This window comes from Bactrocera oleae, chromosome 2 (assembly GCF_042242935.1).
Source record: "Bactrocera oleae isolate idBacOlea1 chromosome 2, idBacOlea1, whole genome shotgun sequence".
Taxonomy (NCBI): Eukaryota; Metazoa; Arthropoda; class Insecta; order Diptera; family Tephritidae; genus Bactrocera; species Bactrocera oleae.
In genome coordinates this window covers 9444982-9458061 of record NC_091536.1, presented here as the reverse complement: position 1 = coordinate 9458061, position 13080 = coordinate 9444982, and the positions used below count along the sequence as shown (strand labels likewise).

The following is a 13080-nucleotide window of genomic DNA, read 5'->3' as shown; positions in this document are numbered from 1 at the left end:
CGCACTGTCACACCATTTATCTAGTACAATTAATATTATGCATTTTGCTTATAAGTATGTATTAATATTCGTGTTCACTAGATATTATAAGCTAAAAACGACTTAAATACAGTGCTGAATTTTGATTATTTTAAATTTTCAAAAATATTTAACATAATTTAAAAATTAATAACACTGGTAAACAAAATTAATTTTTTTTTATTTTATGAATTATATAAACTGTTTCTTACTCAAATTTCAAATTTAAATTCCGTTTTTTCCAGCAGCTTTAGTTTTAGTAATACATGTACGTCTTAAAATATCGTTACTCGGCTTACTTTTAAATTTTACTGCAAAAAATTACCAAATTTCGCAAGAAAACTTGTTTAAAGGCTCCGATTAGTTTTTGAGCTCTTTGTGGTGTCTCTACGCTTAGAGAATGTCGTTTAAATACGTCTGATTCTATATAAAAAGGCCTATTTGAACTAATTTGGAAATAAAATACATAGAACATAACTGGCGAATATGTATCGATCTAAAAATGGTAAATTTCCTTTTGAGTCAACAAGGAGGATATACCAACTAGCCGAGCCAAAGCAGACCACTGTGGTAAAAAAGCTTGGTCGTTGAGAGGGAATCTAGTGCCGGATAGTATGAATGTGACCGCATTATATTACCCCCTCTTCACATAAAGTAAGGTGTGATAAAACAATTTGTAAAAGCTCTAAACAGGGATGGGGAATATTTTAAATATATCAGTAAAATATTTCCGAAATTGAGCACAGAACAAATTAAAGCTGGTATTTTTGACGGTCGTCAAATCAGGGAACTAATAAAGGACGAACATTTATAGATTGTATGACAAACAAGGAATAAGATGCATGGATTGAATTTATTTGGGTTGTGAAAAGTTTCTTAGGAAAGAAAAATTCTTCAGACTACATTCAACGCAATAAGCAGCTCATGCTGCACTTCCAGGGACTAGAATGTAACATGAGCATCAAGATGCACTTCCTCTTCAGCCATTTAGACCGCTTCCCAAAAATTTTAGGTGACTAAAGCGATTAACAAGAAGCACGCTTTTATCAGGATATTCGCACTATGGAAAGCATTACCAGGGTCGTTGGAATGCAAATATGATGGCTGATTACAGCTGGAGCATCCAAAATAAGACTGATGTTTCTACTCATGCAAGCACATAAAAGGAAGTTTGTTAATGCCAAGTAAGAGCTACATATATATTTTTGAATCATAAAATTGTAGTTTTTTTTGCTAAAAATGTAATATATTCATATTTCGAAAACTGGAGCTGCTAGAGATTTGGAATCAGCATGACAAAATCATACAAAATTGGGTAAGAAACTTCATAAAATAAAACAACTGTTTACCAGTGTAATTACACAAGGATCTCAAATGAAGGTAGAGTCACCAACCAGCAATATTTTTCAGAGATATTTGCATAGTCCCTTGAATAGCATCTACTATTTGCAGGTGAAGGAATAGCCAGAGAAAAATATTTTTTAAAATTGAAGTCGCACGAACTTTATATCGGGTCATGTATGACATAATTTGCTCAAAGTTTTCTTCACTGTCTCATTGTGAGCTTCACTAGGCAACTACTTTCCCGTGATACTTAAGGCATATACCTATGTACATAGATAAGTGAATAGTGCTCTAAAGCACAAGAGACAGCGGATTTTTATCTATTTTTATAGTTAATAGATTTATCAAATGCTAAATACACTGAGCTTAACGGGATAGTAGAGCGTGGAGTATAAACCGTTATAAGATAATTTCTAATACTAAATTTAATGGTCGCGAGAGCGCGTGGAGCGAGTGACAACGTTAAATAAGTGTGTCGAATGTTTTGATACTGAAGCTTATATAACCTTGTCTTACTTTTTTGACTTAATTTGTTATAAAGTTTTTTAAGATATCTAAAAATTTCGAGAATTGTGGCTTATATCACGTTTGCTGTAATTGATAACTAATCTTCAAAACGATTATTTTTATATATAAAAATTCGTTTGCTTTATCCCCAATTTATTTGATTTTTCTTATACATACATATGTTCTATCAGCAATTAAAAGTTGCCGCTAAATCCACAAATTTCGAATAATAAAGCCACACAAATTCAGGCAAACAATTCAAATAACACGCCAATTTATTATAATATTTGAAATTAAAAGTAAAAAATGTGCAAAATTACTACAATTTTGTGAAATAATAATCTATACAATATGCTGCTACACTCTTTCTGATATATACGGTATATATGTGCGCCTGAGTTTGTTGTTGTTTGCAAACGCAAAATGTGCGTTGTCATAAATCAGCATACGCTTTGAAGGGCAATTTTTTTCACACAATTTTCTGCAAATATTTCGCTTCACAAACACACATACACGTACACTCTCATATAAACACACGCACATGCACTTTTCTGCGTATACATTCGAATGCCTATTAATTACGGACATCATGTAGAACTAAACGTTTAGTAGTGGCATAAGCTTGTACAAGTACAACAATTCATGGAGTATAGTATTTATAATGCATACACACACACATCTAATCTGTGTATTTATGTTGTTTTTGTTGTTCAACAACTGGCAAAAAAATGTTTTACGAATAAAAAACTGAAATGAAAAATCGTACAGAGCAAAGGGAAATGGCAAGTGTGATATATGAGTATGTTTATGCTGCGGTATATACCATATCTAAACATGTACATACATGTGTATGTATTCTGTATATGTGTAAATCAAATATTAGAAATAAATGAAATATGGAAGATGTTGTCCGAAAGTGTGCGAAATTCAAATAAATATGTATGAATATATGTAAATAAAATATTTATTTACGAATATAAGTTCTAGTAAAATGCATTATTTTCCAATAGATGAATAGAGATTTCATACTAAAATACTTCTGAGACAAGAAATTTTTTTTGTAGAAATCTCATAAAATAAAAAGTCTTTCCATACAAGCACTTTATTCCGATTGTTCTGTTTGTATGGCAGCTATATGCTATTGTATAATGATCCGATATCGACCGTTCCGACAAATGAGTTCTTAGTAATAAAAGGACGTCTTAGTGTAAAATTTCAGATCGATATCTCTAAAACTTAGGGACTAGTTTGCACATATACGGGCAGACAGACAGCCAAACGGACATGGCTAAATCGACTCAGCTTGTCACTCTGATTATTTATATACTCGTATATACATATATGCTTCATTTTGGGTGTTACAAATATCGTGGCAAACTTAATATACTCTGTTCAGATAGTAAAAAATTTATTATTGTAGGTTCCGACTTTTTCCCTAAACTTAATATATTTATATGTGAGTCTTACAAAACGACATCTCAATTGCTAAGTCCTATGATGATTGCTAAGTCCTATATGAAATGATGATTGTAAATTACAGAATATTTTGCAACTAAATAATTATAATCAATAATATGAAGGACTGACGGACTATAAAGGTTACATGCAAAAAAGAAAATAATTTCGGCCTATTAAGTCTCTAAGGTTATTTAGTATACATGATCTGGGCACAAAAAATTCAGTGAAGGTCGTGAAGTCATCGAAAACTTGCTTCATGTTAAACGTCCGGTAACATTGAGAGAGTTAAAGAAACAGTGCTTGAAAAGCGTTGTGTTGGCATGAGAGAGGTACCAGAGAAACTTAACATTTTTTATAGATTGACTCAACACATTTTGGTTAATAGTTTGGGTATAAAGCGTGTCAATGCTAGACTGGTTACAAAAGATTGAATATTTTATTATTTAATCGACGTCGAGTAGAGGTCGCAAAAGAGAAACTCGACGACGTAGCTGAGAACAATACATTCATCAAACGCATGATGAGGCCGAAACCGATAAAACCCAAAATTTGTTAGATTTAGAAGGCCATTCCTCCGAGGCTTATTTCAAGTATATGGAAAATTGAGTTAAACGTTGGCATGCTTGCATACATGACTCAGGAGCTTATTTTGAAAGCAATAATTAAGATTTGTATTAAAATTCGTGAAAATTAATATTTTTTGGTCCAAGTCAAATTTATGAAGTAAACACATACATAAATAATATCAATTATTAACAGTGTCAATTGACAATTTCCAGTTTTAATTTCGATATTCGAGAAAAAGGATAATAACTAACAAATTGGTGTTCATTTAATAAAAGCGCATTGCTTTGAGATGTGAAATGTCAAAATTCTGTTAGTATTACAATCATATTTTTCACCCTTTTTAAATCGCTAGCATATTAATTAACTGTTTTATACTATTTACTGCAGATCGCTTATTAAGTATGGATTTCATTATGTCAAATTCAATGACAGTCGTATTCAAACCTATAAAAGACGGTTGTAATTTTTTTTAAATCAAATTTATCACAGCGCGCCCTTTGAGGAGAGATATGTAGAACCACAATTGTAATTGACAGCTTATTGACATTTCAGTAATTTATGCAGTAGAACACATATACGTCAAAACTATATTATTGTCGATTTAGGGTCATTAAATTTGACATAATGGAAACCACTAGTTAGTATGTAAATCTATGGCATTGTCCAAATAGATATTTTAGATTTTTTACTGAAAATGTATATATGGTAAATAGAATTTAAGACATATTTGTTTCATGAGAAAAAATCAAATATAAACTAAATGGAATTGGAAATAAAATTTTGGAACGATTATAGCGCCACCTTTACGACAGATTTTTAGTCTTATACTCAATTTTACTGTAATCAACAGCTAATCATTGATAATCCGACCGATCTAAATACTCAAATGATCCCACAATGATTGAATGAGATCGTCGCTTCATATAACTATAGATTAAGGTATCATTGGATATATGAGTATATGAGATACTTCTAGCTGCAAAACATTTGTAGATAATCCCGAAAAGAAACGTTTGGACGATAAGTAGAGTAAATTTCTGAAAATATACTATCACGTTAATACACAAATTTATGAATATCTATGTTTATACAAACGTGATGTATCACGAATTTTCCCGTGCCTATTATTCTAAAAAAGGTTTATACAAAATTAGCGAAATTTAAAATAAGTTTTTCGGACAATAAACGGCCGATTTTGCAGTGGTAAAGATATTTTTGGTTATAATATAATATTAGCAAAGAAAAAAAGAGAAGAAATTTTGAAGACTAATGAGAGAAGGTTCATGAAGACCTACAAGTATAATTATTAGGTAGATTTTTGGTACAAAACGACCGCAGCCATAACAACAAATCATATAAAACTCAAAATTTAATATTTGCATTAAAAAAAACATATACTACATACATATCTATATATACGAAATGGACTCGTAGTTTTTATGTAGACATGAGACAAGTGAAAAGCAGCTGTTCGCAGTTGGCAAGTCATTGGTTAAAAGACAACGACAACAAGAACAAACAATCATTGCTCAAAAAATGTATGCTGGACAAATACGAGAAAGAAATTTAAAAAATAGCGTGCAAAAGTTGCCAAAGAGAAATGTGAAATACAAAATTACAATTTACCGCAAGCGAGCACAGCGCACCACAAACATAGAAACCAAATGAGAAACAAAAAAATAAAATAATATTTGTAAAACATGAGAATTATATGCAGTGACAAATATTATTCGCAAATTGCGAAATAAAAAAACAAGCAGCCACAACAGCAATCACGGCAAGAACAATGGTTGCAGCAACGATGCAACGCAAAGAAAAATGAGTGTGGGGAAATTGGTGAGCTGTGAGCAGCTTTTGACTCCGCTTATTGACACCGGTGCCTGCCTGCTTGCTCGCTGCTTTGCTGGTGACTGGTGGCTGGTGGCTGGTGTGTGTAATGACAATAATCATTGTTCTGGTGTTATTGGTGTGATGGTGTTGGTGTTGTGATGGTGTTGGTGTTGGTGGTCAACAGCCGCCAGCCGTTATCCATAGCCACCCTCACATCTGACGACCGCGAAACGGCCTTACTGATAAGTCGATATGTTGTTGGTTGTTGGTGTTGTATAAATTTACTCATGTGTCATATGAGTAGTATATATATATATATTGTATTATATATATGTGTTGTGCATATACTAGTATCATACATATATGTACATACAGGTTAGTTGAAAAGTTTCTGCGCTCAAAATGAAAAAATACTGTTTTTGGTACGTAATGTATTCTTTCATTCAATATAATCTTCACTTCAATACACTTATTCCAATGATCCTCCAATAATTTTACGTAGTAAGTTTACGGCTGTAGTAGCTTTCCACGAAGGAATTGTTTCAGGTTTCTGAAGAGCTGACTCTGGCTTTGGCTGGGAGCCAAATCCGGCACAGACTGTGGATGCTCAAACAATTCGTACTTTAATTATTTGAATTTTGTCATTATTAAATCACTTGAGCAGTTGCATTGTCTTGATGAAAAATGATTTTTTGTGCTGCAAACCACGTCTTTTCTCACGAATTTCTTCATCCATCTGTTGTTTTACCTTTCTGCAGATAATCAATCAACAAAATTCTTTTTGCACCACAAAAAACTGATGCCATAACCTTTTTTGCTGATCCGTGTGACTTCAATTGCTTTGGAGCTGAACAACCAGCTTCAGTCCACTGTAAATGTTTTTGTTTCAATTATGGTGGTAGAACCAAGTATCATTTATAGTAATAAAACCAAATAAGAACGTTCTTGTGTGTGTGGCACTAATTTTCCAAACAGCTTTTCCATATTTAATTCTCCATGTAAAATATGAAGTGCTCCTTTGTCTGAGATGCCTATGGTATTTGTAATTCCACTCTTAGTCAAACTTGGATCTTTCCTAATAATATTATGAACTTGCTCAATGATTTATGATGTGGTTGCCGGTTTTGGTCGTCCTTCGCATGGATCGTCCTTAAGCCTAGTACGACCACATTTAAATTCACCAGCCCAAAATTCAAGGGAGCGTTTTGAAGGTTAGAACTTCTTCTAACAATTGTTCTTAAATTTCCTTTGCTTTTTAATCGCTGCGATATTCAATTTTTTCCATATTAAAAATAAACTCTAACACGTCAACTTCAAATAGCTTGTAAACAAAGAATTAAGTGACAGAATGACTTGTAACTATGCATGTGTTCTCACGACAGATGTACTAATTTGAGAAAAAAATTTGGAGCTAGTAGTGCTATTTCTTGGTGACAAGAGAAGCTTTTCAACCAACCTGTATGTAAATTAATGTTATGATTTTTTTTTTGTATTTTGTTTGGGTGGCAGCTGGTTGTTGCTGCTTTTTTGCAATCCTCGTTTCATTTGTTTATGTTCTCATTTATGTGCTAGTGAGTACTGGTCAGTGAGCGTGTTGTTTTCTTGCAGAGAATGTTGTTACTATTTTCTCAATTTTAATACTGTGGTCGCTTTGATTAGAAAATATATATACATATATAATTTTTTTTTTGTACTGTGCTCGTATCGTGCTCGACATTGTGTTGCTTCTCATAATTAATGTTGTACTTTGTATTATATTTTAATATGGAGGAAGCTTTATATACATAATACATATACATAGATATACTCGTATATATATGTTCCAAAGCTCTTATAGCTATACAGTAAACAATTTTTAAAAATTACGCAGATATCTCAAAAGTAAACAAAGTTTAACAGAATTAATAACTTTGACTTAAAGAAGTTTCAGAGAGTGGCGTAACGATCAAACAACTGGTATAAGTCGAGTAGAGTAGACAGAATATCTAGCTTTCGGTTACAGATTTTCAATGAAGAACGCACATGCACACAACCCACAAAGATAACTTAGATAAATTTATTTGTTGTCACTTTAATTTTTTTCACAAAAGAGCAGAGCTAAATATATCGAGCTAAAAAGTGAGTGAGTGAGAATCGAAGACGGATAACGTTATGTTTACTCTTTAATATTAATATCAAATTGTAAATATTATAGTATCTTTAAAACTTTTTTCCATGCATATAAATAAATTTAGCACTGAACACGTTTTGATCCTTGAAAGGAAATTAGATAAACAATAGCCTGTAAGAGTGAATATAAAATACAAACTTTCTGTCATAAGAATAATTTTTGGGGAATGAAACTTTTCTTGCTAGCGGTCATAATATAAATGCTGCAACAATTATTAAGTATTACATCTTAATCCTGCCTCTTGACACAGAGATTTCGAAGTAAAGTTTCATTGTTATATTCCATTAAAAAAAGTAAGCTTGTTATAATTTTTTGTTTTAATTATACAAAAATTTATCATTTTGTTGCAAATTTCTTTTTTTTACTTAAAATTTTCCAAAAGTTAAGTCTCAGGAAATTAATTGTGAAAATTTTTTCCAACATTACAAAAATTAAATTAAAAATTTTGTTCTTTCAAATACTTCCAAAATTACAAAATCTAAATAAAAAAATGTTATGCTTAAAACTTTTCAAAAATTACTAAAGCTCATGTTGCAAAAAATGTTTACTATACTTTTTACAAATTACAAAAAGTTAATACCAAAAATTTGAATTTAAAAGTTTTTTGTTAATAAATAAGTTTAAAAAATTATAAAACATTTATTTAAAAAAGAATTCATTACTAACCATTCATCAAACAGTTTCCATTATTTTCAACAATCTTGCAGCATAAGCAATTCAAATTTTAATTTTTTCTCGCAAAAAGTATTTTTTTGTTAAATTTTTCACGTTCTTGGTGTTGCCGGAATAATTTACGTTATTCAATAAACTTATCACTTATGATCTTAATTATTAAATATGCCGTTAAACAACGCACTGCAGTATTTTTATGTGACTAATTTATCAGCTGTGGGAATTGTCTGGTCGTTCATTATTTAAGCTTTCGCTTTTTGTCTGCTGTCATGTCTCGTCTGCGCGCACTAAATGAAATATTTCATAAAATATTTTTATTGTATTACTTTATGCGTTCGTTGGTTTAGTGTTGACCGGCGTGATTTCTTGACCGTCGATTTTTTTGTTGATTTCTCTTTTTATAAATTTTACCGCACGCGAAATTCGATTTTTTAAACAAAATAATTTTATTTTTTTTAATAAATTAATTTTTTTTTTCTTCCAAATTATTGCAAACACACGGTTATACCATATTATTTTGTTGAATTTTCATATATATGCTTTCATTTAGTTTATCATTGGTAATGATTTCTTGTTCAACGCATGCCGAAAATCCGTGAGTAACTGAGCATTTCCTCATAATACCAAACATTTTTATATCGGCTGTGCGTTGTCTGTGTGTATATAATATGTGGCGGTAGTTGATTGAGCGCCAACGAGTGGCTGTCTGACATGGCTTCAAGCGTAAGGCAAACGAAGGGACTAAAATACTACGTAGGCCACAGCATGCAACAGCGAGTATGGTGGGGGTTTGCTACGTATAGAATTTTCACTCAATTTCATGTGAGAAAATATCGGCACGAGCACTCAACTCAACTCAGCGCCAACGAAGAACAAATGAACAGTGAAACTAACAGCAACAGCATCCACTGTGACTGTTAAAGTGTTGTAACACTGGGTCACTGTTAACGTTTACTATTAATTTTAATATGTAGAATATTTTAACAGAATAATTTAATATTTTATAATATATTTCCATAAACATTTGTTTTTTGTTTTTATGGGAAGGTATTCAGGGATTTCTAAGTGCGCTTCTATAACAGAAAATTTCAAACTAAAAGTGATTGCAAAAATTATATAATAATATATCATAAAATATCAAATTTATAAAAAAAGTTTTAATTTTAAGTTATATTTTTTCTTTCATATATTTTTGTGCAAACTTCACACCTCAAGTCAGCGGCATATTCCGCCTGTTGCTGTTAACAACGGTTCACTCGCTTGTACTCATTTTCACTGCTCTTTGAGCGTTTCATTATCTTTAATAGCATTTGTAAATGCAAGATACTCGTTGTGAATAACAACAAACACAGGCATGCTAACCAATAGTTCTGACAGGTGTTACGCCTGACAAGTGAAAGTAGCTAAGACTTTGATTGTTCATTTCCATTCAAATGTGTCACATTTAAATGAATATGCGATACATTTTATGATCAATGTTATATATGTATTCTTTTATATATATAATATATACATTCTAGTTTTTTTTTTTTCAATTGAAATCGTATATATTACCTATCTAGATTTTTCAAAGCTGATGGTCTTGAAAGACATGTATGTTCGAGTACATACTTTGATTGGTTTTATCATGGTCAAATAAAGACGGGACCTTTTCTTCTAAAAAAGTAAAGTATAGATCTCAACAAAAATTTTTTGTTCCCCAACCTCAAAATAATATAGACCAATAAGTCTAAACTCAACTTTAGTATTGAGCTGTTTGAAGATACCAAAACCCACATCATCGTTTATTTCTGACTCCGACTCCTCCCTTTTGGCTTCTTCCTCATTCTTTTAACTGGAGCGCTACGGATAACCCCAACAGCTGCGCTGGAAAGGTTACTCAACCTACCACTAATCCAAATTGCAGTGGGAGGCTCTGCAACAAAATCAGATGCAGCGGCGGCGTTAGGTGAATTCTTTACAAAGACTTTTCGCCTGGGTGGATAAAATAGATCACCTTCAAGCTTTATTTGGAAGAGAGGGTTTTAGGTCACACAAAAAGAGAGTGTATGGTGCTAATCGATAGCGAGACTTACAACATCTATACAGACGAATCAAAAATTGCTATTGGAGTGGTAGCCGGAATATATTGCGCGAAGCTGGATCTTAGACAACCCTTCAAGCTTCCGGAATACTGCTGTATCTTCCAGGCGGAAGTCTTTGCGGTTTAGATAGCTAACAACGCAGGAAGCAGCATAAACTCGATATATATAAATATCGATAGCCTGGCGGCAATTAAGGCAATAATCTCACATCGCATTACGTCAGAGAATGTCCTCCGAAGAAGGGGGAAAATAGATGTAGCGGCTGCTGGAAGTTGGCTGCCTTCCGGGATACGAAGTAGCTGATGAGATTGCCAAAAGTGTCATTCGTCTGGCTACCGAAACAGTGCAGGAAATACGGAAGTCACTAGAAACTTTCGTCGAAAATGCTGACAGACGGATCAGGGCGTGATGCACCGATATGCAGAATCGTCAAGATCATACGACAACTCGCATGCTTTCTACTTACGTGATCTCTAAAGGACTGTAGGACTGTGTTGGCATAATGACAGGCCACAACCCAATGGCATCCCATGTGAGCCGAATGTGCAAAAGTAACGACGATTCATGCAGAAAGTGCAGAGAAGTAGGCATGAGAATATGTTTTATGCCTCAGAACTCGTCTTAAATATCTTGAAGCTTCGCGGTTCAAGGGACTAGGTGTAGTATCAAAATGAGATATCAAGTGGCTCTTAAAGTTCGCAAAAAGTGTTGACGTCCTGTATCACGAATGTGTGATGAATACTTCAAAATCTATAAAATTCACGTTACTCTTATTTTGTTGTAGACTCAACTTATATGTGTTTTATGTTTAAAATCATTTCAAAATTCAGAATATTTTTTCTTTTGTGAAGAAAATGTCGGGAATGCAATTTTTTTTAGAATTAATCCTAAATTTTTAGCAATAAGCAAAGCAATACAATCGGTTTCTGATTTCATATTATATTTAGTAAATATATTCTTGAAAACAGTCTATCTTAAATAGTGTAAACTTGTAGAAACTCCAACCTATTTGAATTTAAATTAAACAACCATCTAACAAATGTATTCTCTACCACACTTCCTTATATTAGTCTTACAAGACTCTGTATAAGAGATAAATGCAAATTAAGCTGCTAATAGCCATGATGATTATGCGAAAAAAAACAACATAATTAAATAATAATAAAAAACACAATAGTTTTAGTTTTCGCACGACCTCATCATTTCTTCACACAGCGCAATTGAATAAAGAATTACTTAATGCAAGCGCTTTTTAGAATGACCACAACCGCTCAAGTAGAAAATCATAAACTTTGCTAGAAACCTAGAAAATCAAGCTTTCCAATGCTAAAGCTTGATTTTATGCTACCTACAGAATCACAAGGCTAAGTACATAATCGATTTGATGAACAAGTGATCTCAGTCACCATTGAAACTGTAAATGACACCCTTTTTTATTAAATTACGACAAATATTTTAATTGGTATAAACTTTGCGTCAAACTAACAAGTGCAACCGTGAGTGGTTACAACTCGTTTGTAGAGCTGCGCTTGCGCAAGGTGTTTGCCACCACATAGACTCACAGTGTTACTTAGTCTTCAACAGGTTATGTATTATAACAAAAACAGGTGTTTGTATACATTTCCCTGCAATTAAGTTTCAGCTTTTAAATATTTTGAATATATTAAGTTCGGTTATAAATAAATGCTATCAACTAGCAAATGTAAGCGCTAGAAAGTATTTACGGTAAGATTATATAGACAATTGAGGCAGGTCAGTGTAATGCTCAAAAGAAGCGTATATTTAACCAAAGTTAAGATTTTATTGAACCTCTAATCATTTTCTTTGGGAAATTTTTTTTTTGAAAATTCAAAAAACTCGGTCATCACTTCACGGAGTTCAGCAGGTTTATTAAAATTTATGCGAGCTCAAATGTGGTATTGCAACGTGAGAAAAATAAATGCTGGAGCGTTTTTAAATAACCGCGGCCAATATTGATAAGAGGCGTACCTAGTGCGATATTTTGAATAATATCAAATAAAATTTTTAGTTTATACCTTTAGAAATAACATACCAAAATTTCATTTTGATATTTCAAATAGTTTTTTTGTTACAGCCATTTAAAAGGAAGCGGCCTAGTTCTATCAGCTCCATAAGTTCGTCTTTAAACGCATTTTTCTCAAAACAACGTTTTTAAGATTTGCTGCAATGATAACTCAAAGACAAATGATCCGTTCATCATTTTACATACAATGACCTATCGGTTTTTTGATCTACTCAAAAGTCTTATTTTGGCAAGCCAAAAACGACCAAAATTTGGAGTAAAATTCATTAGAATATCTTCTAATTTTACAAGAATTTTTATGTTTCATCGACGGAGAAGACCGGAATTACTGCAGCAGTGGAGGACCTTTTTTGTTGAGCGCCGTCGGAGATCTCCTATAACTTAAA

General features: G+C 32.4%; 1 protein-coding gene across 7 annotated transcripts in view; it reads right to left on the bottom strand.

The window, feature by feature from the left end:
* LOC106620711 (organic cation transporter protein) overlaps positions 1–13080 on the bottom strand; it is an 84763-nt gene that overhangs the window by 45963 nt on the left and 25720 nt on the right. Inside the window, exon 1 of one of the 7 annotated variants that reach the window (XM_014239291.3) lies at positions 8561–9166. The exons of the other annotated variants lie outside the window; for them this stretch is intronic. Coding sequence (XP_014094766.3) covers positions 8561–8567 — 7 coding nt within the window. The 5' untranslated portion in view covers positions 8568–9166. Of the gene's footprint in view, positions 1–8560; positions 9167–13080 lie in introns of those variants that run through there. 7 annotated transcript variants of the gene reach the window in all.